The sequence below is a fragment of the Tetrao urogallus genome (assembly GCF_951394365.1).
Source record: "Tetrao urogallus genome assembly, chromosome: 5".
Lineage (NCBI taxonomy): Eukaryota > Metazoa > Chordata > Aves > Galliformes > Phasianidae > Tetrao > Tetrao urogallus.
The window spans coordinates 31,029,928-31,056,377 of NC_136818.1; the positions used below are offsets into that span (position 1 = coordinate 31,029,928).

At 41.8% G+C, this 26,450-nt stretch overlaps 1 protein-coding gene across 4 annotated transcripts in view; it reads right to left on the reverse strand.

Annotated features, from left to right (window-relative positions):
* Positions 1-14,693: 14,693 nt before the first annotated feature.
* The window catches only part of PCDH15 (protocadherin related 15), a gene marked incomplete at both ends in the record, with an annotated part of 312,883 nt that continues 301,126 nt past the window's right edge, over positions 14,694-26,450 (reverse strand). For 2 of the 4 annotated variants that reach the window (XM_079536322.1, XM_079536321.1), the window contains 5 exons: positions 14,694-15,245; positions 20,507-20,639; positions 21,460-21,533; positions 23,140-23,178; positions 24,241-24,262. In XM_079536322.1, coding sequence (XP_079392448.1) covers positions 14,694-15,245; positions 20,507-20,639; positions 21,460-21,533; positions 23,140-23,178; positions 24,241-24,262 — 820 coding nt within the window. Of the gene's footprint in view, positions 15,246-18,159; positions 19,723-20,506; positions 20,640-21,459; positions 21,534-23,139; positions 23,179-24,240; positions 24,263-26,450 lie in introns of those variants that run through there. The other 2 variants (XM_079536319.1, XM_079536320.1) reach the window with 2 other exon arrangements.

Genomic DNA, 26,450 nt, shown 5'->3' on the forward strand with positions numbered 1-26,450 from the left:
TTTAGTTTACTTCCATCCTCAGGTCTCAGCTTTAAGTAAGCTGATGAGTTACTTCACCCAGCCCTCAACCGCTGTAACCTCATAGGTAACGAACTGGAACAATGCAACCACAGTGTGTCTGGAGTGGATGAATACCCTTAGCTTAACGGAAAGGACACTCCTTTTAAAAACTGTTCTTAAAAGTGAAGAATTCCTGTATAGGTTGGGTCTCGTGGCTTTTTTTGTTTGTTTGTTTTTTTCCTCTACCACAGTGCAGGAAAAAGCTATGATGTCAAACAGGCTTTACTCAGAGATGCTGCTGCATCAAAATGCAGGGCATTGAGCCCCTAGATTATTTCATCCTCTGCTATGCACAGAAAACAAATGGTCAAGGAAGAAACAGCTGCTGCAATTGGAGGAAAAGTATGTGAGCTCACAAAGGAGAAAGGAATACTTTCTATTTGTACATAAGACAGATTGAACACTAATTCAACCTCAAAAGCATGTAATAAAATCTATATTTCCTACTCTTTGCTATCTGGAGTTGAATGTGATCCAATCACATTTGTTCTACAGGTGGAATGACCTGGCAGAGTTAGATCACATACATTGCCAAACAAAGCCCCTACCTTGCAGGGAAGACAGGGCAGCCCACAAAGCACAGCTGTCCTGAACAGCTCACTAGTGAACGAAATTGTTAACACACCCAACAATGGAGGTGTAAGGGAGAAAACACGTTATCAGATTAATAACACAAGATAATGTGTGGATCTGCAAACTATCCCATGCAGTGCTCAGGTGTGTCTACTGAAATGTACAAACAACTTCAGTAGAATTTGAGTACGATGGTAAAAGGGAAGGAAAGTGGAAGTGGTCAGGTGAAGAGATGCTGTATCTTTTCCCAGAAGGCTAAGGGGCAAGATCAGTGTTGACAGGCACAGCCAACAGCTTTGTTCTTTCTAGATGCACTGTTGTGCTAACTTGATTCTCTTATTCAGCTTTTCACGCTTGAGAAAAATCCTGCAAAATGTCTCCTTCACAGCTTTCTTACCCTCTACTCTCACAGTACATTTTTCAGAATCTGTGGTGAAGCACTCGGTTCGCAAGTTGTGGATTTAGAGCAGAATTACCTGAAAGAATGACCTGTCATACTGTTTTAATTGCTGCCATCTCAGATATTTGCAGAACTCTGCTAGAGAAAGTCAGCACACACACCATGAATTATGCTTCTGATTTAATAAGCTATACGTTTAACATTCAGGCTAGAGGGGAAAAAAACAAAAGCAAACAACAAAAAAAACCAGACCAGATGAAATCACAGCTATTTCCGAATGTTGCTTTTAGGGCATATACCACAAGGGGGAGGGGGGGGAGGGGGGTGGAGATGAGTAAATAATTTCTGCAGCTGAATATGCAGAGACCATTTTAGGCTTTTTAAGCCCACAGATGCTGTTAATCTATAAAATTCATTAACAGATATCAATTTATGTTCATATTTCACTGCTGTTCTGGCTCCTTCACATCTCTGGTTTTATATTGTATTCTGTGTAGCCTATCAATTTTTCTTAATAGAGGAGTAGTTGGGAGACTTTGCTGAGCCACTAGATAGAAGCCACAAAAGTAAACAAAGACACATATACACAAAACAAACTGACAACCCATAGTGACTTTTACTTACAGCCTAGGATTGAAAGAACCCATGGAACTACAAGGGCTGGATATTGGCATTTCCACTGCAGTGCATGTGGAACAGGAGAAAAGAAATGATGATAGGTGGAATGTGCTGAGAAAGTGTGAGATAATACAGACATGGGCATTAGGATGGGGTCTGGGCAGCAAGGAAGGGGAGTGCTGGGAAGACGGGAAGAGGTACACTAATCAGCATGAGCCTTAGAGAAATATAAACTACCAGAAGAATAATGAGAACAAATTATAGTTTCTGCTACCATGCATGTTTCAGCATAGTTTGCTCAGTAATGCTCAGCTACAGTAAAAGCTCAATATCTTGTGGCTGCATACCTCCCTTCATACCTTAGACACAGTGTGTTGTAAAAATTGTCAGTGTTTCCAGTTCATTCCAGATGATAGGATTTAATAAAAGAAAAAAAAAAAGAAAAAAAAAAAAAAAAAGGATTAAATACACAAACCCCATTCATTTTATCTTTTAGAAAGCACATATAACAAGGAAAATTAATAACCGAAGTTGTATCTACCATGCCTTTCTTCGTGAAGATGCAAAAGAAATCCTGAGCATCTACTTAATTGAAATTCTGTTATTGTGAAATCACACACAGTGGGAAGCTGTGGGTTTATAGTGAAAGTTACCAAGGTGGCACCGAAAATGAAACTAAGAATTAATTGAGGATTCAAATGTAACTAAGTGACCTTGCAATTACTTTAAACTTTAGACAAATAAGAGATGTTATCATTCTAATTAGAACTCAAATTTTTTAGTGACAAAACTGTATTACTCAACTGCCATAATTCTTGTTAAAAGTGACAGAATAATTGCCTTTACTCAAACAAACTGAACTCCTATTCTGTCTTCAAAATATTAGCAAAATCCCAGAGCCAAGGGTTTCTAAATCTGTACCAGAGAACAGCAATTCAAATGTTTTGTGAGTCAATGTGCAACATACAAAGGGATAAGAACATTCATATCTCATGGCAGATGCAACTATCATAAGATTGAGACTTGCTCTTTAATATTTCTTTTCCAGACCTCAGTTATGAATGACAGTAGATGAAAAAAGTTAGTTGCAGCACAAGCGAAAGAAGTAGAGAAGTTGTAGTGGAAATCCTGAGTCACGGCTGGAAGCAGTGACTAAGCAGCTGGAGGGAAGGCAGCGCCAACCCAGGGGAGCCCAGGTGCAAGCAGTGCACCTGAATGACCGCAAGGGGCAGAGCCGGGATCCAGCCTTTCAAAGCCCTCGTGGAGGGGTCAGCAGTGGAACTAAGGCTATCTCTCAGGAGATCCCTGCCTACCTGAGGCCTTCCAGAGCTCTGTTCCTTCATTTCTGCACCACCAGCCGAGCAGCCCCTTCTCCGTGGACTATGTGACACGTGTCACAGTGAGCACATGGTGCACAACCACCCTGCAAATTAGCAGAAGCGCTGCTCCCTGGGCAGAGAGAGCAGTTGGTGCTGAGCAATGGCACTGTGAGAAGATGGAAGAGATTGGGAGAGTAGACTGAAGGCAGAACTGCCCCAGCGCCCTCCCAGCTCACAGCATGGTCGAGGACCATTTGGAATCCGTCTGTGACTGCGATAGTCCTGAAGCTCGCCTGGTGCCAGGCCTCGCCTCCCCTTCTTGCTGTATCTGTGCATGGCCATGTTGTGCCTGAGAGAGCGTGCCCGGTCCTGCTGAGGGGAGGGTGAGGCTGTGCCTCGTGCCTGTGGGCTGGCAGCTGCACCCGTCTGGCACTCGTGGCAGTGGCCATGGCTGCACGTGGGACGCCCGGTGTGCTGAAGCACAGCCAGAAAGGAGCACGCATGAGCTCTCGTGTGCAATGGCGCGCTGGGCCGTGCCCACGGCCGTACCCCTCACACCGCTCTGCCTTCTGATGTGTTGCAGGTGAAGCCATGGTGGAGGAGCACATCTGGGAATCTGTCTTGCTCCAGTTTATAGGAGGGAGAGGAGGTTCTTTGATATCTGTATAGCCTGCATGAGATTAAGAAACAGCCGTTCAAATGTTGGTCCGAGCAGTTTATTACAAATCTTAATCAGGGAGATGGGGAAGGGGGGGATGGACACTATTATGAATTGGGGTAATGGGGAAGGGAAGGAGGGGGATAGAAAAGATAGGAAAGAAGAAGCAAGGATTCTTTATAGGAAGCAAGAGGGAGGTAGTCACCACCATGGATCCAGCGTGGTTCCTAGTGTTTTCATTGACCTTCAGTAGTGTTGGATCGTCGGGCATTGTTGTTCTGTTGACAATGACTGTGACCACGGCGATGATGGCCACTTTCCAATGGTAGTACCAACTTATAAATAAGTCCAAAATGGTAGAGTCAGCTCTCCTTGGAGGGACAGCTCAAATACAAAGTGGTTGAGTCAGCTCTCCTTGGACTGGCAGCTTCTGGCTCTGGGATCTCAGCAGAAACTCCTTTGTTCCCGTCTTCCGGGCCCTGCCAGCAGATAAGAGGGAGCAGGGATGCCCACCTGCATCCTGTCTTTCACAGGACACGATGGTATCATTCCCCAATTTTCCCAAACCATGCTGGCAGGCCAGATCTTCCAAGGCTCAGCTTGACTGAGCACCCTTTCCGGAAGCAAGCAGCTCTGGAGGAAGGTGCTTACAATTGTCCACAAAGTGATGTTGATTGTCACACAGTAGCACCCATCAATTGACTCCTCAATAGATCAGTCATAGTCTTATCACAAGAAATAACTCAGGAAGCAAGTGTCGAGGCAAAAAACAAAGAAGGATTCTCACAGAATCGCTGGTGGAAGACAACGCTCTGTCAGCTGTGCTGCTGCAGGAGCTGATCGAGGTGTGTGAGCCTCCTGCAGAAATCCTGCAGGGCAGAACTGCTGGGTCACAGAGCCGGGGCGCGGCAGGGCTCACTGCCCTGCTCTGGCCTGACCTTGTCGTGCCCTGGCGATGGGCTGGGAATGCCCTTACTCATCCAACATCCACGTAACTCATTCCAAGTGCCCTGCAGTGTAAGAAGAGGTCTGTGGAGCTGGCAGACACTGTCAGAGAGAAAGCCAAAATCCGCAAAATATGGAGGGCTGGCGGAAGAGAATGGAGAGTGGCGAATTTCTGGGGGAAGCCCCCTGCAAGCAGGCATGGCTTGGGCTTTAGAGTGGACCCTTTCCTTGTCCAGGCACTGAGGGAGGAGGTGGAGGTGGAGATGAAGAACCTCCAAAAGGCACGAGAGAACATCAAAAGGCATCTGTGCCGCCGGCTGGAGCTCGGGAAGGCCAGGCCTGTGCAGAGCTGGCACCAAGAGCTGCCCGTCCCAGCTCCAGCAGAGGCCGAGCAGCTGCCTCAGGTTCCTGTGGCCACCTTGGGGGGGAAGAGGTCCCGGTGCCGGCCGAGGCCTCTTCTCACACACCAAACTCCCGGTGTCTCTAGCAGCAGGATGGTGACACGCAGGGAAGAAGACATTACTTCCCTGCACGAGACTCTGTCTGTGCAACTGGTAAGACAGAAAGCCTCGCTGTGGCCTTGGGGAGGGAAGAGTCACCTCAGGGCCACAGCAGGGGATATGGGCCTCCTTCTGTGTGTGGGGACAAAGGAAGGGTTCTGATGCCCAAACCTTCACACAAACCAACACATGTCCCTGCTTTGCCCAGTCCTACAGGATGAACAGATGGCAGCACAGCGACGTCCACTCACGACCTGGCTGCGGTGAGCTGCCCTGGGGTCCAGAGACAATCAGGCAGCTTTTGACTTTATGGGGATGGACAGCTTGTTAGTGTCCTGGATGAGAGAGCAGATGGGGTGGGGATTCTGGCAGCTCTCTACAACAAATTCGGTTGCTCCCTGTGTGGCCCAGGTCCGTGGGCTGTTTGCTGGGGCTGGTTGGAAAGCGCTGAGACAAATGTGCCCCTTGGTCTGAGTGAACCTTCTTCTGTTGCTCAGGAGGTTTCTGCTGTTCTTGGGCCTGCTGCAGCTTGTCGTCTTCATCCTGGTCCTGCTGCAGAGGGGCATCCTCCACAGGGTCCTTCCTGCAGAGCTAGTGACTGCCCTTGGCAGCTGTCCATGGAAACCTGCTCTTTTCTCACCCCAGAACACAGGGCAGCCCTTCATCATGGGACCGTTGATTCTGCACAGGCATTAGGTGTGCCTGCCCTCTCACTGATAACATCAATAAAAATCCATCCCAATGCCCAAATGTCTCATTTGTGCATGGCAGTTGTTAGACCCAGTTGTCAAATGTCTGTTGGGAAGGAGATAGTGGGATTCTGGAGCTTAGGTACAGGAATCAGAGAATCAGGAAGGCTGGGAAAAACCTCCAAGAGGTCCCACCATGAAGATGGAAAGAGGTTTGTGGAGGCCAAGTTATTATATTTGGATTTCAAATCTAATGCTTTTTTCTCTGGATTCAGCTAGAAAGGTTCTAGAAGTGCTATTAAGCAAAACTGTAAGACAAGTTATTACATTCCCTTGGGAAAAAATTAATGAAGTCTGCAGCATTTCTTATTGGGTACTGTAGGAAACAGAAGGACTCCATTACCTCTGGTTTTCAAATCAATAAGTTAATGGGCTAAATCCAGTAGTGTTAACACAATAGTCTTTGTAAGAGTAGGGCTATCTGCGGAACAGCTTGCTCAGAACTTTTAGCTATGTTGTGTTTAAAAAGAAAAAAAAATAATCCAACTACTTCATAGCATACACATTTCTACTATTCATTATATTCCTTATCTCACTTGAAGTTATCAGTAGAAGCATAAGATTTCTGATCTCCATACCTTTCATTGCCTCAGTTTTTGCCCCTCAGTTTAAGGAACAGATTTTCCTCTGTGCGACTGCATAGGAATATATTTGACTAGAAGAGCTCCCAAAAACTAGCTGCCTGGCCAATCCTTTTAAATTTAAATATAGCTTTTCCAAGAAAAGCTGAGAGGGATTAAAGACCTCTTGCGTAATTGCTGATAGATGTGTCTCAATCATATTGCACTGTCCAAACTCTACTATCACCAACAGCAACAGCACAGAATACCCACCATCTGCTGTATGGCAAAAGAAGGCAGAGACAATGCTAAGGGGTAAAGTGATGCCACTGATGCAAGATAGCTCAGAGAAACATCACAGAACTGAAGGAGTGGGCAAAAAAAGGGAGGTAAGTTTTAGCAGAGATAAAAGCAAGGAAATGCATCTAGAACAAAAGTAATCCAAAGGCTAATGGGAAGATACTGAATGGTGAACATCTCAGTACAACCACAGATAGAGCTGCTGGGGTCATGTGACAGTTCTCACAAATCAGAGCACACCCCATTGTGTAGCAGTAAACAAAATTGGTGAAATAATTGGGTATCATAAGGCAAGACTAAAGCTTAGTGGGCAGCTTCTGCTTGGATGCTTCTCTTGGCTAGGGGCATGGAAAAAGCCTGTCCCTCAGCTGCTGTAATCATCCCACCACATCATGCTAAGCGTACTGAATAGAAGTTGATGGAATTGAATCACAGAATGTCTCATTGGCGGGGACTCTGACTTGTGACAGGACCAACCAAAATCCAACCGTAAGTCTGACAGCACTGTCCAAATGCACCTTGAGCTCTGGCATCTCAGGGCCATGCCCACCACCCTCTGGTGCAGAACCTTCTCCTAACAGCCAGCCTGACTCTCCCCTGCCACAACTGCACGCTGTTCTCTTGGGTTCTGTTGCTGTCACCAGAGAGCAGAGATCAGCATAGGCCTTCTGCTCCTCTTGAGAGTAAGCTGTAGGCTGCTACGACACCTCTCTTCAGCCCCTCTGCTCTGCGCCCAACAGACCCATGGACCTCAGTTGCTTTGCCCTCTAGATCCTTCCCCATCCTCTCCTCCAGATGCTCTCTGATAACTTTATGTCCTTCTGATACTGTGAAGCCGAAACCTGCACTCAGTGCTTGAGGTGTGGCTGTACCATGCAGAGCATAGCAGGACAATCCCTTTCCTCTCCCAGGGGCTGTGCTGGGCCTGGCACAGCCCTAAGGGGTGTTTGGCCCTGCTGGCTGTCAGGGCACACCACTGGCTCATGTTCAACTCACCATCAGCCAGAACCCCCAGATCCTTTTCTATGGGACTCCAGTTTTCTGTCCCCCAGTCTGTACATCCAGAGTTGCCTCGTCTCAAGAGCAGAATGTGGCGCATGCTTTTCTTAAACTTCATTTGGTTGGTGATTGCACAGTCCTCTGATTTGTTAAGATTTGATTTCTGGGTGATGGTTTGATTTAAACTGGCAAGTTAGACCCCACCTGCGCTTACCAGATTTACAGAAAATACACCCATCCACCTCTAGCAGCCACAGTTTTATACTTGGTGGCACCCAGCTGCAGTAGGGTTGGGTACTTACGTGTTAGAAAAGTAAATGTACCTTAGCAGGACTGCAATTACAGCTTCTGTCTTATTGGATTCTATTGCCCCCAAATTATAATAGCATTTTCTAGGAAGGTTAGAGCACTCTGGGGAATGTATATGGTCAGTAGCTTGTTTTGACAGGAACGTCTAGTGCATGCAATAGCCTGTGTCTCATCTATACATTTGTAGTTGGAGAAGGAAGGATGGACGGTGTGCACACGTGTATACAGCCACGCGTTCATATGTGCACAGAGAGAGAGCAAATCCCCACTAAGCAAACAAGGGCAGAGTTGTGTTACGAGTCCAGAATAAAAGTGACTGTATTTTGTCATTTAAACAGGATAATTAGCTGGGGCAGCACGCTTCCCAGCGTGGCTGTGAGCCTCTATGCTAGACTGGTTATTTCTCTGTCCCTCCCATCCTTGCTTAATGATTTTAAGGAAATGAAGGAGCCAGTGGCTGAGACATGCAGAGCTTCTGAATGTCAGATCTAGGAGCGTTACTTATGTTCCTTACTGTGCTTCTATCTTACTGGACTTACTTAATCCTATCAGTGTTTGATTACATTGTGACAGCCTTTCATTGTTCCTACAGGCCACTGTGTGCCCTGATACCTACTCAGAATTCACATTCTTACACTTCATCTATTTATGCATATTGATAGTGCTAACTATGCAGCATTTTCAGTCTGCGAAGGAAGAACATGTACCAGTAAATTAAGCTGATGGGAGAGACATAAATATTTACTATTCTTACTTGGTTTGACAGTGGTATTATCTTTGGTAGTTCATTGCATTCTTACACTTTGTGTTTCTGATTTGAACTACAGTAATTAATCAGCATTTACCATTTTGTTAAACCCCTCTTCGCATTGTGCGATAGCTTTTTGTAGCAGCAAATCAGAGCAGGCCCTGCTTCATCTTTTAAATGTTTAAAATTCTTGTTTTCCATTTAAACAGCTGCTTACTAGTATTTCTGAGACAACAAGTTAGAACAAAACAGCCGCTTGTGAATGCTGTTAGAGAAACACTGAGTCTGATTTCTAAAATGTAATACATTAAAAAATAATAATCTGCCTACCTGTGAAAAATTAATCAGATTAAGTAATGACCTTAATATAATTTCCTTTGGTCACTCATGTCGAGGAAATAAGAAATTCCCTTCAGATTCTAAAAGTAATTGTGACAGAGTAGTTTCCCTAAATTCTGCTGCCTTGGTGAGTAGCAGTGTTTGCCACAGGAACAGTAAACTCCATAGTTATGTCACTTTTTTTTCTCTCCCCCAAAAAAACAGTGCAATACTGCACAATGGACCAAAGCTAAGCTGCAGTAGGGCACAGCTGGGAGCCACTGGTTTTACCACATAGTGCAGACCTTGCCACTGGCTCCACAGGAACACAGAAATCTGCCAACTGTAATGTATTCCCAAATGAACTGCATACGAGATGTCAGGCATAGTCCTTACCCAAGTGAAATACCATCAGCTTCAACGTACACGACTGGTGGACATTTGATGCACTGTGTAGAGCACTTCTACGAACCACCTGGCTGCAGGGTGCCCAACTTCACTGCCCTCTGAATTGGAAACTGGCTATCACATATATTTAAGTGTTCATCTGTTAATAGGAGGCGTCGTGTGCCTCAAAAGAGAAGGAATGAAAATCTGTGAGCAGCCAGAGATGATGCACTCATGTACTGCACATCTAACTGCTGCACGGAACTAACTGTCTATTTCATTGATGAGCCACTAAATCTCAAGTGGAGCAATGCTGATACACAACGCAGCTTGGTTGTATTAATCATATAAAGGCTTCATAGCCTCCTTAAACTCTCCTGACATCTCCTCCAAAATTTGAGATTATGTCTGTGGCATTTACAGGGCTGCCAGGAATGTTTTCCCTGGGAAGAGACACTTGCAAAGTTCCTGATAACTGCTACAATGAGAGAAGCCCTTGTTTGCCCTTCCATCCATCTTTGGAAAGTACCCCATTGACAGTTCTCTGGGAATGGAGAATGAAATCTTAAGTTGTGGGCAGGAACAGTGACCAATTCTACCTGTTTCCTAAAAAGATTATTATTTCCCTACATTCTTTGGGCATTTCCAGAGAGCTTGAGAGTGAAGTCATTTTTAACAAAGCATCTTGTCCTTCCTCTTTCAAAAGCAGCAAAAGGGCTGCTTTGTAGATACTGTCCCTTCCTCAAACACATTTTTGAGAAAAGCCCACACCACCTGCCAGCCATTATCCACTCCATGCAAGGTCACCCTGTCCAAAGCTGTAATTTCTCTTCCACATGAAGAAGAACTGGGACCTCCTCAAAATCAAGGACTGATTTAAAACCTTCACTGTACAAAGTTGACTAATGCCAAGGGTCTTGTTTCTGTCCATAGTGCCCCAGTGGATCTACGTGATTCCCCAAGTACTCTCTGGAAACTGCTGCTCTTTGCCAGGTTACAGGCATATAAATTAAACTCCCGTGGTCCTCTGCACAAACGAGATGAGGATCTTACATCCACTTCTGGACTCCAGCACTGGCTCCCCATTCCTGCTCAACATGTGCTGGCTCCTTAATGACAGCGAAAAGGCAGCCAATTTCTGAATGCCATGGCCACCTATGTTTCTACAGCAACCGTGCGGGGAGAAGCAGACACCCCTTGGGATGCTGCAACACACTGCAGGTATTGGGGTGGCACTGCAGGCAGCTTTCGCTTAACGGCATGCCAAGTTTGCAGGGTTGGCACTTCTCATGTCAGGTGGCTCTGGAAAGGAACATTGCTGCTTCATCCTGTGTCAGTAAAGACCAATGAAGTGCCAGAAAGATAAACTTTTGTCTGTCAGGGCTGATACCACCTTGACAGCTCTGGTTACAAGTGAATTACCTGATTCTACTCGTGTGGCTGCTAGGCTATTGATTTAGGTCTGTGTGACAGCTTTATCGTTTCATCACCTGGGTTTAGTGCTCTGAATCCAAACAGTGACATTAATGAAACATTCTTCTTCCAATAATAAAGAAAACAATAGTATTCCTCAGTGCTCATCTGATGGGCTTTCAAGAAGAAGCTGCCTTCAAAATTCATTTGATAAACTGCTATGTGGTATTATCAATATTTGTAACAAATGCAGGTAGTTTTCAGACTGTAAACAGTGAGGCAGTCAGTGCTAACTTAAAAGTCACCATTTGAAGGGTCAGCATACAGGTGTGTGCAGGAGGGAGCTGCTGCCATTTTTATTTGTAGCTATTTCTAGGTACGTGTGCATAGGCACAAAACAGAGAAAGCATTCAGGTTTCTATTCCCATTTTCAGCAGAACTGTAACTAAATTTTAAAGGTAAAAAGCATTCATCACCATCCAAGGGCTGCAAAATATACTTATTTGTAACAGTTTGAGTTAAAACTGACATTGAGAGGCAAACTTTCCAGTCACTGAGATCATGCAAAAACAGGCACTAGATGGCTGCTGTAAGAAACTAGAACCACTGCAGCTTTGAACTGGTAGAGATGCCTTTGGATACCAACCTGTTACGATGAGTGTGTGACACTTTGTGGAATGCCCTTCATAGTAGTGCCTGCCTCAAAATACCTGGATCCCACCATGCTTTTTTTTTCTGTGGCAGCTGAGATTTCTGTAAGTTATTGGTGTTCTCACAATGTTTTAAAATAACCAACCAAACAAACAATTTTCCATCTCTTCTGTGTTTTACTCACTTAGAAAAAAATACCTGGTTTCTCTTTCTCTGGACAGACCTTGTTCTGCCTCACACTGGGTACTGCACTACCCTTCTGCAGCTGCCAAGTTGGTCATTTGAACCCTTTTTAAATATGCAACACATAGCACAAGCCATAGGAAGCCACAAAACTGTTAGCACCTGCTTGGAGGATCACGTAGATTAAATCAGTGTCAAGAGCAATGAGTATCACCTTGATTGGTCAGCCATTGAGCAGCTCTGCCACCCAGGGGAAAGTGCTTGTGCCTTGCACCACCAACTCTGCAAATTTGCTGGTTAAAAAGCTGTAAATTGTACCACAAGACTGAGATATTCTGTTCTACTTATTGTATCCAACCAAGCTACGCTAACACAAAACTTCCCATAAGTGCAGATAATCTTTTTCACACTGTCCACCTGTATTGCTATTGCTCCCAGTTCTGGCACCCACTGCTCACAGTCTAGGATCTGTATTCTTTTACAGGCTTGCATCCCCATAAAAGAAAAATCTGGAAAAAAGAAATACACTCCTGAATTTTTCTATGCTTGCGAAAGCATTTCTTGAAGCCCTCTCTTTCCTACAGGTATTCATGTCATAGGGAGTCATTACAAGTACAGCTAAAATTAAGTCAGGTTTTAAAACCATGTCCATTACTGAAAACAGTAAAATTTCTTACGCTCTTTGCATTGTAGGAAAAGGCACAAGCACTTGAACAACAGAGAGGAGGAGCTGTCAACAGGTTTTGTGCTTGGTAAGTGTGCACGGTACTGCTTGCCACCTGAATTTGGCATGCCAATCCTTCACAGCACTAAAGCTGGTAGAACTGTGAGTCTCCAGTAAAAGCAGGTGGGTAGGAAACAGAGAGGAGCCAGGAGATGGCATTTCTCTAAAAATCGCATGATTGCGTCAGCGTAATCAGTAAAAACCAACTGACAGATCTTGCAGTAGAAATGGTGTAGTGAAATAAATACAGTATCTTAAACAGGATTAAAATAGAACATTTTACTAGTTATTTCAAAGAATAGATTCTTCTTCTTCCATCATTCTTGTCTGTATGTTCAGACTTCAGCTAAACTCCAGATATTTTTTTTTTGTTAGGTATCAAGTCCAAATATGCCAAGGTAAAAGATTTAGGAGAAAGAAATACCCGACCTTTTTGTTTCTCGCATGGAAAGCTATGTTGCGTTTCTCATGCCTAAAAACAAGTACTGTCACTCAAAATATTCGGTCAGAAACCTCAAGTTGAAAAGGAGGTATTTAACAGAAATGTCACATTTACATTAGCATAACATGCGAACAGCCTCTAAAGACAAACACTGAAAGAAGTTTCCTGTAGCAGAACCTGTGCAAGGGGAAAACAAAACAAAATCACAGTAGCACAAGTCCATTTACTATCAGAGAAGAACCAACAATGATCGTCATCCAGATCTTGAGGTAAAACTTAACCATATGGGCAGGAAAAGAAGGATGATGCCAGTCTTTTCCTCATTAATTGCACGCATTTATCAGTTGACTCTTCCAATCTTTCAAGAGGTAATTGGTATTGTTCTCACAGCTAGTTTGATCTCATCCTGAAGAAGAAGTTGGTATAACGTAACAGGACACTTTTCTTGTGTGAACATACACTTGCTTTTCTTTTTTTCCTTAATATTTCATTGGAGAAGAACAGTTTGGTCTGTATTGCTAATGCTTTTTAGCTACTACTTGGTAATTGTTAACAACAGTATCTCACGGCTCCCCGCTGAAGGTGTAAAATGACACATTCACTACTTCAAGTTACAAGCAGAAGTTAAAAGCAGCTGCCAGCATTTTATATAGTGTATTTCACAATTAATGCATACTTCAAAGATTTTGAAACAATTCTGTGTTTTCTGTCAGTTTTTGCCCTTCCCAGCTGCATTTAGACATATTAGCCTTGGAAAATATTCACTTTTTATCCCCTTCACTATGATCCATTTATCTTACAGCAGGTTTATGTTTGAGTGGAATGGAGTTTGAACCGTTTAACCCAGCAGCTATCTGGGCTTGAAAATCTATCTATCCCCTCCCTATTAATTACTTTTTACACCTCTTTCTGTCTCATAGAGTCCTATATCATCCTGGTTTATTTCAGAGGAATATAGCCATAGGATGACAATTATTGATGGATCATAAAAACTGGAGCTAAAAGACTGTAAAAAGAAGAAAACATAACTGATGTGGGAAGAGATGAAAAGATAAAAAATTGACTAGAGAAGAAAATCAGAATGAGCTAATTCACAAAAGAAAATGAATAAATCACGGACAGGTAGCTCTGAATAAGATTAATTGCTACACATTTCCTTCTCCTTTACAATTTTTACTGTACTTAATCAACTGTTTCTCAGTTCTGCTTAAATACGCTGTACTCTTACAATGCTAATTCCACTGTTCTGTAAGTTTGGTACTTCAGTGTGGAGTGAGATTCTCTGCTTGCATAAACTGGCCATATCGCTATTGACTTTGGTACTGTTACTCAGATTTAACCAGCCGAGGATTTGCTCCATTGACTTTCATGGATTTATTTTTAATTTATTCCTCTGAGCTCAGAATCAAGAGCTCTGGATGTAAATCTTGAACATAAATAGACACTTTCCAAATCTGAACAGTATAGCCACAAGTACCAATACAGGAAAAACAAGCTAGGCATGTATAGAACTGTCTGAAAAGTTAACCAAATGTTGCTGTGCATATATTAGTAGTTTACCATTTATTAAACAATAAATCAAGATAAAAAAACTAATTAACTTAAATGAAGTATTGTTTAGTGAAATGTGAGCCTGTCAAAATAGTTGTTGGGGAGGACAATTAATTGGTACAAATGTGAGTGCAAATTTTGTTTTTAAACTTTAAAGCATGTCATTTGTAGTATACAACATATGTGCACGATACAAATTTCATACATTTTCTTCAGTGACAATAAAAAGTGCAGTTTATTATAAACTGAAGTAAAAATTAAAATTAAAAAAAAAAAAAAAAGAAAATCACAGTTTTGTCATTGGTATGTGAAGGTTATTCCAAGGGCCCATCCAGAGTTCCTCTTCATCTGACTGTGTGTGTTCACTGTGAGACTCCAAGGGCTCTTTTACGTCCTCATTATCAACAACAGATTCTTGCTCTTCTGTGCTTTTCATTTTGGAGCCCCCTGGCTTCATTACTATGTTTTCAGCCCCTATAGAGGAAGCAAATGAGACACTACAAGGTCTTGTGTTCACTTTATCACTAGAAGATGGTCCCTTTGACAGTGTGTTCAGTGGGACGTTCTCCTCGTGTGTCACTGCAAGCTTGTCCAGTTTCTTGAACTGTTTCCCCAGCCTCACTGGAGATGTCACTTTTAAATTATTAGCAAGGCAAACACGACGGGTTCTGACAACAGAGCCATTCTGTGCAATGTAGATGTTACCATTGACGTTGTTTTGAATATTGGGGTTATTAAGACGATTCCTCTGGCTGGAATCAGGAGCGCTGTCTTCTCCAGTAGAGCTGGTCTCATACTCCGGGTCAACTACCAACTTGATCCTTTTCTTTCTGGCCCACTGTTAGACAGTAAATGGAAACGTGATTAAATGATTTCTTACAGATTTTTGTCCTTTTTCCAATCTATCTCATCTGTTATCTAGACATTTCATGGGAAATTTTGATCTGTACCACTCCTTTCATTCTGTACATTGGTACTTCCTAACTCTTCTGACTACCATTGCATACCACTGTCATATATGCCTGATAAGCTTGAACACACAAACAATTCCTTGTACTTGAAAGTCTAGACCAACTCGACGGTTGGACCAGATGATCTTACAGGTCATTTCCAACCTTGTGATTCTACAATTCTATGAAAGTTATAAGAATGAACTCAACTTGTGAACAGCATCACATCACACAGATGGCATAAAATAAGCTATAAAAGGTATAAAAGTGTAAAAACTTCAAGGGAGGAGTGGAGGGGTGAGTTCTAAAGATGCATTCAGCTCTATTGCCATTAAGTCAAAGTGCATCTTCTTTTCAGAACTCTGGATACAAAGACATTGCTTTGAAAGCAGATTTCTGTATATCGGTATTGGTAAACCAGTTGTATTTCAACAAAGCAATGTGTTTGACTTACAAAGAGACATGAAAAACAACTGAACTAGTGTCCTTTTCTAACTGAAATCCAAAGCCACTTACAAAAAAGAAATTGGGTGATACTTTTAATAAAATAGTGTACTAAGGGGTAAATGCTTGGAAGTTTTCCTTCACAGCATTACTAAATGGTAGATTCAGTGCAGAAGTAGCATCAAAGGAGTCTATTCTGTATGCAACACCATGTAAAGGACAGTAAGATCTCAGGACCACCACAAGGGAAATTGTCAGGCACAGTGCTAGCAAAATTGGCTCACTGGAGAAAGATTGATGTAAGGCTTTGTGCCAGTTCCAATCTAGAAGAATCAATGGGGATGATTTGCTATTAAATGGAAGGTGGAGAAAAGAGACTTCAGATTTCTATAAAACATAAATACATTTTTAAAGAGCTAAAGCAAAAAACTTCCATGTTGCAGAGACTTTGTGCTAATAGCGATGAAAAAATCCCATTACTATTTCTAAGTGTCTCCTGGGAACACACTAAAACAAGCTACTACTGCTGAATTACTAACAAAAACACTGTTGTTTCACTAAGGCAGCAGATATCATCATGATGGAGTCCCACATCAACACATACACATGCACGTAAGAAAAGCCAGTTTTTAGAGCAAGAAAATCATGCGAGGTACAAAAGGGTGAGAATTCTTGAGCTTTTGAAAAGTTATACTTCACAGAAACTACTTCTACGTGTATTAGTTTCTGATAAAGATGTATAATTTTCTTAACATGGGTAAATGCCAGTGGATGAAAGGACTAGTTTAAATGGGATCTACATGCAAATACTATGTGCAGCCTGACTTCGTGCTGCATGGGAATACAAGAAAGCGAGCAATCATAAATCTAGGTCACACCTCAAGTGAGTTCAACTCCAAAGCCGAAGAGCTGCTATCACAACTTATTGCTCAAGTATCATACCCAAGTATCAAAGTGTCACTAAAATTCGAATGTTCTTCTCAGTCCTCTCTAACAGGGACTTCTTGGCAGAGCTTTGGTGAATATGCCAGAAGTTGTACTATCTTAAAAGTAGACAAAAGGCTAATCCATTACTGGCTCGATGCTTTAATTATTTTTTTTTAATTACTTATCAGGATAAATGGTTGAAAAACAGCTCTATGGGTTTTGATACAAAGCAGATGAACTGTAGATAGCTTGTGTGTATGCAAAGCTTTCGTGCTTCGCTGTCAGAACTGATAGGAGCACCATGAAGGAGTACACTATGCAGCAGGTGTAGTTTCCTTTTTGAGAACTCAAAGGCCCCTTTCAGTTGTAACCAACAGAAATCCCTCTAATGTAATCGTGTTCTGATGTGATCGTGATTCTAGGCAGAAGTGTGTTGCTGAAAGTGCCCTAAGATTTCCTTACTGAATGGCATTAGATACTGCAGATTAGTGAATTTTGAAAGATAAATACCAAAATACTGAACACAGGTGACAGTTACTGATCACCTTCAGCAATAGTTTGCCATTATGCTTCTCAAACTTTTAAACAGATTTTTGTTGTTGTTGTTGTTTAATTAGAACAAAACACTAACAAAATGGAAGGGCAGAAGTTTGGAAGTATAACTCATTTCCTTTCCTGTCCAAGTTCACTTTGTACACCTACCTCTAGACTTCTGCCTTTTGCATCACTGATACTTGAACCTCACAACCCAGAAACAGTTAGAAACAGTTAAATCCCAGTGCTGCTAGTAATACTCAGCAGTTCTGGAAATCCTGCTTTGCTGCAATTTCAATTTCCACCCTGGAAACAGGGTGAGGTTTACAGCTGAGAGCTTGTGAAGTTTAGCAAATGCTTTTATGGTAGGGAAATGTAAATATATGACATCTAAGTCTCTTGTTCTTCAACGTTTTGCAACTTTTCCTTCCTCAAAGTGCCACTGTGTGACACAGATGAAACGTGTGTGAGCACAGAGCCCTTAACAGGTTTGTGCCGTCAGGTTCATGAAGCTATCCATCACAGTTAATGCAAAATGTAACGTAGCTTGGCATCACTATATGCATACTGCTAAAATGATTAAATGTAAGATTTAACACGATGCTATATGATTTAAATTGGCAGAAAAATACTCTGTCCTGCCTCTGCTAGATGAAAATTAATCTTTCTGCATCCACCACCATGTATATGTGAATAGTCTTTCAGAAGGATTATATTAGTTTGGTAGTCCACAGGTCTGTCCTTAAGGCATATAAGATTGAAAAGCTGAAACAATAAGCTTTGTGTTTTTCATTTTGGCTATCTCTAGTCAGGTACATGTTTAGGAAAGACCACACAGAAGGCACAGCAAACAAGATCACTCCTTCTTGCAAAACGTCCACCTACTGTTGTTCCTTTTTAAAAGGATGTAGAATCACCAGCAGTCTCAGATTCTGTAACAGCAGTGTCAAGGGTGTCATCTGATTGAGACTGACTTTGCTCTTGGGATCCCTTTTTTATCTTTTTTCTTTTCACGTTGATGTCAGAACTCTGAGTCTCAGAATCAGGGGAAGTAGTAGTCTTGCCAGAAGTGGCACTAGCTGTGCTTTTTATCCCCCCAGTACCTTTGGAATTAACACTGATTTCACTTCCATTCTTATTGACAGCTTTCTTCTTGTCACTAGCATCTGTATCAACCTCTTCTGCACTTTCATCCCCATTATCCCTACTGTTAACACCTGATTTTCTTCTCTTATCTTCTTCCTTAGCAGCATTTTTAGCACTTCTTGCATTTGCAGATGTTTTAGAAACTGTCTTATTCTTCGTGTTATCTGTTGTCTTATCAGCACTTGCACTGACGTGCTCCATATCTGCTTGCTCATCTTCTTCCGAAACCTCTTCTATCGTGTCTTCTATTTCAAGGCTGGCAGAGGAGGTTTTGCTCTTGTAACTGGATCCTGATGTCTTCCTGTAGCTTGTACCTGATGTGTTTGAACTGACTGATTTCTGGCTGGATCGCTTTGCTCTGCCACGAGAGCTAGTTCCCCTACTTTTTGTACTTGACCTTCCAGTACTTCTTCTGCTGCTGGAGTCACTGGTTCCTGATTTGCTGAATGAACTTTGTGTAGAAGAGGTCTGTGAAAGGCTATCGTCTTCATCGCTGTCAGACTCTTCCTCATCACCGTCCTCTTCGGAAGAGTCCTCCTCTGATTCACTGCTGGAGCTGGATCCAGAGCCTTCATCGGAATCCCCAATATCATGCCCAGATTCCTCATCAGAGTCCACGGTACTTTCAGTGGCTTCATCTTGGTCCAGAGTTACTGTCAGATAGTCTTTATCTTCTGACTCTGACCCAGAGCTACTACTCTTTGCAGACGACTCATCTGAACTGTATTTTCTTCTCCTCTTCTTCTTCTTTTCATAATCACTTTCCTCATGTTCACTCTCTGCTGTGATACTTATTGAAACTCCTGACTTTGCTTCTTCTCTTTCTTCCTCTTCTTTTCCTCCTGATTGCACTGCATCTTTGCTAGTAGGTTCTTGAAATTTTCTGGAGACACTAATGCGTTTTAACACATGATTTAGCTTTCTCATTGAAGGTCTGTCATCTGTAGATTTCTGGAAGTAGCTTCCCCTGATAATCATGCTTTTCTCACCATCTGCCTGGCGAGCTGACATCAACTTGGCATAACTGGAATCTTTCCTAGTGCCTTTCACTTTTTGCAGAATCATTGGGAATATCTTTGCTTTCTTCCATGGAGCACGAGCAGACTCACTTCTTCCTACTGGTTTGTGAGCACTGACTGCTACACGACTTAAATGCATCACCGCTTTTAGTTTTCTCCTTCCCTGGCTGGTTCTATATGCTCTTCCAGAGCCATGCCTTAGATCCATCCCACCATCTAAAGGTCTACCTTCTATTTGAGCCCCTGCTCTCTGGCTTATACCTCTGCTTGAAGGACCTCTGCTTTGACTCATTCCCTGCAAATTACGAAAATGGAACTTGATTAAAATTGGAAAGATAGTTACTATGAAAACTTGTACCCCCAAAAGTAAATCATCAGGAACAAATGCAACACTTTTTTCCAGCACCAAAACTAATGTGTTTTAAATAGCTTCTCACCGAAGTTGTGGGGAAAGTTTAACTTTCAGAAGAGGCTGCAAAAGCACAACTACCTTGCCTTGCAAAAGAGAAAAAGACTGGCTCATAAATGTTATCACTTCTCATTTAATTAAAACCCATGTGATGGATTAAAAATCTAGTAATTATGAATATTAAATAAAAAAGTGAACAATTTCATCTTCTTTCTTCTGGCTGCTACTGACATTTTAAATTTTCTTTACATTCAGTTGTGAACTCTATGTTAAATTAATTTAGGTGACTGATTTTCTCACTGGAAAATCACCAGTTATAGGTTGAATATTAGTAATACTCCCTTCAGTTAACAATATAAAAGGGAATTACCTAAGGCTACGTGAACCTTTCATTGAAGTAGAAATCTACATTAAGGGGAAAAGCAATGTGCATATTAAAAGAAACTCTGCAATTATTTTTTTATTTCTATAAAAAGGAAAAGAGATGCCGATGCAAATGTTAGCAGTCATCTGAAGGGCAAACGATAATCAGGATTGGAAGAGCTGATTATTTGGTCTATATACAATATTCCCAATACTCTAATCCATTAAAAAAAATTCCATTTGATAAGGTTTACAACTGCTTCAGCTTGTTGCAGAGAGAGAGAATCAACATGGCAGAGATGCTTACCTCTTCTGCTGTTGGCCCATGTGGGCTGTAGTAGTAGCCGCCATCGTTCTCCACCATGACTTCCCCGTACTCATCATACATCCCCGAAGGAGACAACAAGCGGCGGCGGCTCCCATACTGAGGCAGTTCATACCTGGCAAAAACACCACCAGCTCTTTGTGACACACACCAGTGTATTCATGCACATCTTCACAACAAGCAGCAAATGCACATACGCATCCCTAAAGGACATTAATTTCTTTACTTACTATGTTTTTTTTTTCCCTCTACCATTAAGAAGGACATTTAATTTTTGTTCTTGTTTCTATATTAGCAGTAGTGCAGTCTGAAGCCTGCTCCTGTTGGAACCAGCCATAAGTCACTACAGCTGGAGGAAGCTCAAACTGCCAGGTCTCCAGAATCTCCCAAGTGCAATAACCTTACTTCACAGTACTTGATTATTTTTTCTTTAACTTCATTGGGGGATTGGTTCTGGAGAATCCTTGCAATCTTGAAAAAAATTCAATAATCTCTGAATTGACTGCAGGCAAACAGGCTTTATCCAAACAAGGCAGAATGACATTTTTCTAGGTAAATATAGAAAGCCTGATGCTGGCTGAGAACTATGAGAAGTATTGCTGAACTCAGACTGGTGAGCCACAAAAAGGCTATTTGATGGAAATTCATTTCCAAGACAACAGATATACACAAATAAAAAAGTGAACGTAAAAATGTTTAATGACTACCAGGGGCTACATGCTCTGGTAAAATTAGCTTCCTAAAAAATCTCTGAGTTATATAACACCCATTTAAGGTTCAAGAAGTGAATTTTGTTATTAGCACACTCAGTCGTGGATGCAAAGATTAAAGTAATCCTGGGTGAAGGAAAGATATGGATCAGGTGCTGTAATAATAAACATCACCAACCTTGAAAAGCAGCATTTCTGAAATATAAAGGAAAAATAAAAATATACCCATGCTCATAACTGTAGTAATCTTGACCATAGTATTCCTGCCCTGGGTCAATTCCAGACTCCATACTTAACTCCTGTCAAAAGAGCAACATGGATTGAAGGCACAGTCACACACAGAATGACATATGAAAAAGATACAAAGAACAAAGTGCAAAAAAACCAAACCAAAACAAAAAACCCAGCAGCCCCAAAAGAACTAATAAAGAACACTGATAACCATCAAGATCCATAAAGACAAGTCAACACAAGCTTTAAATGACCCCTTCTGTGGTGTATTCACTCTGAGTGACTGCTCTAAGTCAGCTGAATATTGACACTGAACTGGATTCAGCGCTAATGAAGTGTGATTTCTTGAGCCTCTCTCAATGGAAAAAATCCCTGTTCAAGCATTAGGGCTATTTTACTTATACTCTTCATTCAGATTTCTTTCTTAATGTTTGTGTCCTACAACAACATCAATGTGTTCTTAAGTTCTCTCCACATGCTGTTGGCATTGGGCTGCTGCATGGAATGTATTGCACTGCAATAACAACAAAGAGCACCAAGGCTTTGGTTTTGACAAGGGATGCATGTTGTCCCCATCACACACCTCCAAGAGGGAAAATACCCTGCCCAATTAAACTCAAGTTGCTGCTGAACATCTTGTTGCTGCTTACAATGGCTGTAGAAACTGTCACCATTCTCCACCGCTTATCAACAAAGCCTCATGAAAGTTACACTTGCTCTATTGCTTATTCTGGGAATGACATAGGGTCTAAAAGATTTGAAAGTGCCGCATTAATAACCCATCACTTCACAGCAGTGTGCTAATGCTTTCATTATCTTGGCAGGCCAACTGCTTAGCTTATCTCCAGGTATAATAATCAATTATCACTTGACTGACATCTGAAAAAACAGAGTGCGGCTGGATATCAAGGAACTGAACACAGTACTTGAGGTGCAGACTCAAAATATCAAGCAGAGGGCGACGACTGCCTCTCCGCTCCTGCCGGCCACTCTATGTGTGATACAAGCCAGGATGCCATTGGACTTCTTGGCCACCCAGGCACGCTGCTGGCTTGTGTTCAGCCAGCTGTCAACCAGCACACCCAGGTCGTTTGCTGCCTAGCAACTTTTCAGACACATTTCCCCAGCCCTGGGAGCTATTATGACCCAAGTGCAGCGCTCAGCCTTGTTGAATGGACGAGGCTGCCCACTGATCCAGCCCATCCAGATCTCTCCGCAGAGAGATCTCTTCCTACTCTCAGGCAGATGGACGCTCCCACCCAGCTTGGTGTCATCTGCAAACTTAATGAGGGGGCACTCGATCCCCTCATAAGATTGTGTGTAAAAATATTAAACAAACAGGCCGAAGTACTGAGCCCTGGGAAATGCCACTTGTGACCAGCTGCCAACTGAATTTAACTCCTTGCACAGTGCACCAGGGGCTTGGTAGTCCAGCCGGTTCTTTGCTTGGTAAAGTGCACATCTGTTCAGTTCACAAGCAGCCAAAAATCAAACTGCAGTACGTTTCAGGTATTTAATGAAAACTGCATTGAGGTGTTAACAACAATATGACTTTCATTTTCATCTAGGACACTCAGGAAAAAAAAATACAACAGGAAAGAAGAAAGATGAGTTTTGATTAGGAAATGATGTAAAAGACATTTAAAATAATTAAGACATGAAAAATAGCGGTACCTCTGGCCTGAGAAGAGAAGGTCTCAGTAACTGCTGTTGCTATAAAAGAAAACAAGAGAGGGTATTAATAGGCAGCAACAATAAAGAAAGAAATCTTAAGACACAAGTCCTTCACAATATTTCGTACGCAGTCACTTGGATACCTCCAAATTCAGCAAGCACTACAAAAATGCTCTGCACCTACTATGGTAACATGACTTCATAGTGCACTGTTTATTTTACTTAATACAAAATTTGATTGTTTATGTGGTGGTTCTTTAAATTATTCAACTCAAAAACTTTTGTCAGAGCCCATGAAAACAACTGCATCGTGTGTTGGAACAGCCCTCCACTGAAAATTTGGGGGGCACTGTCTCAGCCAAGTTCCTTGGCCAAAGCTGAACTGTAGGAGACGGGTAAGATCTGTATCTGAATTAAGAGATACTAATCAGCTTTGCAAAAGGAAGACGAATCAGAGTACAACAGAATAAATCTGCATTTTGTAAACCCACTAAGTAAGGAGCAGCAGACACCACAGGCACATCCTAAGATTAATCAGTACTAATCAGTAAATATCAACCATTATGATGTAGTTTGGAGAACTTACTGAACAAGTTCATTTATAAAATTCTCCATGTTATTCATTGCTAGAAAAATGATTCTATGGTTCTATGTGGGGAAATACTGGTGTTAGGTGGGCAGTTGCACTGCATGATCCTGGAGGTCTTTTCCAGCGTTGGCGATTCTCTGATTCTATGATTTCTATGAACAAAGATGCTGTGAGGACAGACAGCACTGGGTTGCAGAAAAGGCCCATGCTGAGCCCATGTGGTGGGCTATAGCAGATGATTAGACCTCCGGCTCTAAAACATGAAAAGCAATGGAGGCAGTTCCCTCGGAAACCTTTTGACAGTCTGTCAAGCAGCAATCTTCCATCCTGAAGGTTATGCTTGTGCCACAGTGTTTACCAGCCATCTGCCAGTGCATCTATGCCTCCTGAATGCATCCAGTCTTTCTGAACCACTTTGGCCTCTAAAACATCCATTGTTTCACAACACAGGCTGTATGGAAGAAGTATGTTGATAGAAGCAGTAATTTAAATGTAAGCAGGAACAGCCTTACCTCTTGCTGTGCATATCCTCGCCTTGAGGTCAGAAAAAGAAAAAAAATACATTAGTATACTTCTGCTTGACTCTACAAAGATGCATACTGCCATTCTTTCTGGAGAGAGGTGAAAAGATAAGACAAGAAATATTACTAGCAAGAAAAGAAATGCATATCTACAATACAAAACATGTCTGTCTTTAGATTTGTTCTGCACATACAAAATGTTGCAGGAGGAAGGCTAGTGAATCTCTGGGATCTATTTTTGCTTTAGATTGCAAATGAATGAGAAGAAATCCCTAACCCGCAAAAGCCAGAGTGCCAGTGCACCCAGTGCAACACAGCACAGGGGAGTGGAGTAAATAAAGGTTAAACAAGCACAGGCTTGGTTTTCCTTCTGTTTTTAGAAGATGCCCTGACAAGTCACCTTCTTTGTTGTCTCCAAGACCTGGAATGACCATCTACAAAGAGACTGTTATTACACATACCTTTTTTAAGCAGTGAAACACTTCCTCTTCTACTTCTGGACTTATCTATGGTGGACTTGCTAGAAATTGGCCTGAAGCTTCTATTAGTAATTTAACTACATTATCATCATAATTACACATTTCCTAACACTTGCTCAGCGGGGGAGGAGTGGCATTATTTGTGCTATCTATGATTATTGTGCCACAGGCTTTGTGCTGTTGATCTCTGGAAATTTCTTTGCTTATTTGAATTCATTTTCTTGGAGCCATTCATATGCATGACAAATGCACTTACATCTATCGAGGTCTGTATCTTCACATTTTGTGCCAGAAAATTAAAACGATTAAGAACAGCAAACAGCAATTTAAGTCTTTGTATCACTGTGTTCTGTTTTTTGTTTTTGTTTTTGTTTTTTAATTATTATTATTTTTAAGAAGGGAAGAATGAATGTTCAAAAGTATGCTGAACTTAACATACTGCATAGCCAACAGTCTCAAGGAGTCCATTAATTACACTTGAGCAAATAAAAAAGAACAGACTACAAGTCCTTACTATTTTTTACTGTTATCTCTAAAAATTCCTATTAATATTCAACACATGGAATTGATTATCAGCATTACATTAATGCTACTGCCCATATAATATGAAACTAATGCACAACCAAAATGAAGATAACAAGATGATATGTGACTTCTCAAAGCCCACATGAGCAACACTGTATTTAGCTTCCCTATCTCTCACAGAAATCTTCAGAAAAAGGTCTTGTGTTGCACAGGGGATAAGTAAACTTATTAATCTTAACTGCTCTTGAGTAGCCACTATATTGCAGATTAAAGTTTTAATACAAGGATCTATAATTTAGTTTGCAATTTAACTGTCTTAAAAGTAGCATAACACTCTATTTTGAGAATTGCTTATATTTCACTTATTTATAACTTTGTGTGGTCAGGATTAGGAAAAAAAGAAAACGGAAAGGAAAAAAAAAGTCAATTCACTCAATACAGCACAAGGATCTATTCTGACAAAAAGGCAAAGGTCAAAATGACATTGTTGGATTCCTGGAAGGAATTTAAAGTGTCTCTCCACTGAGGGAGGAATTGCTTCTGGATAAACACAAGCAGCCAAGACTCCACGGCAGTCAGTCTGAGAGAAAGCAAGAGTGCTACCCCTGTAGGATGTAGGATCATACGCCAACTACTGTACACCCATGGTATTTTGTATGAGAGATGAAACAGGAATGAATTTGCACGTAGAAAATGTGGCAACCTTTCACAGGACTACGCTGCTATCATGAGTTAATGGAATTGTGGTTTGCCTAAAGCAACAATTTTCCCAATTACTGGCATCCCACCATGCTTTTGCTATTTCATACTTTTTATCTGTTTTCACATTGAAAAGGATCATAAAGCTCAAATACTGCAGCTACTGATCAGTGGAAGCAACTGCTTATCAATTTGTCCCAAGTTTTAAAATGGAGATTTCCCACAGTTCATAACTCAAACCTGAAAAGAAAAAGAATCTGAAAGGGAGGTAAGCAATGATACATTACTGCTTGATTTCAGCTTTGCAAACAGTTCAAAGGGAGGAAGAGTTTTCTCTACAGATGCAATCTCTGTCCCTCATAACTCACCCCAGTCAAGCTGAGATAGAAGGACCAGAGGTTTATCAAGGATCACAACTGTCGGCAATTAACCAAACCTGTCATCTCAAGAAGGGGTCAGTAAGCTTATATATGGTCAATTTTTTGTCAAGTGGAATAC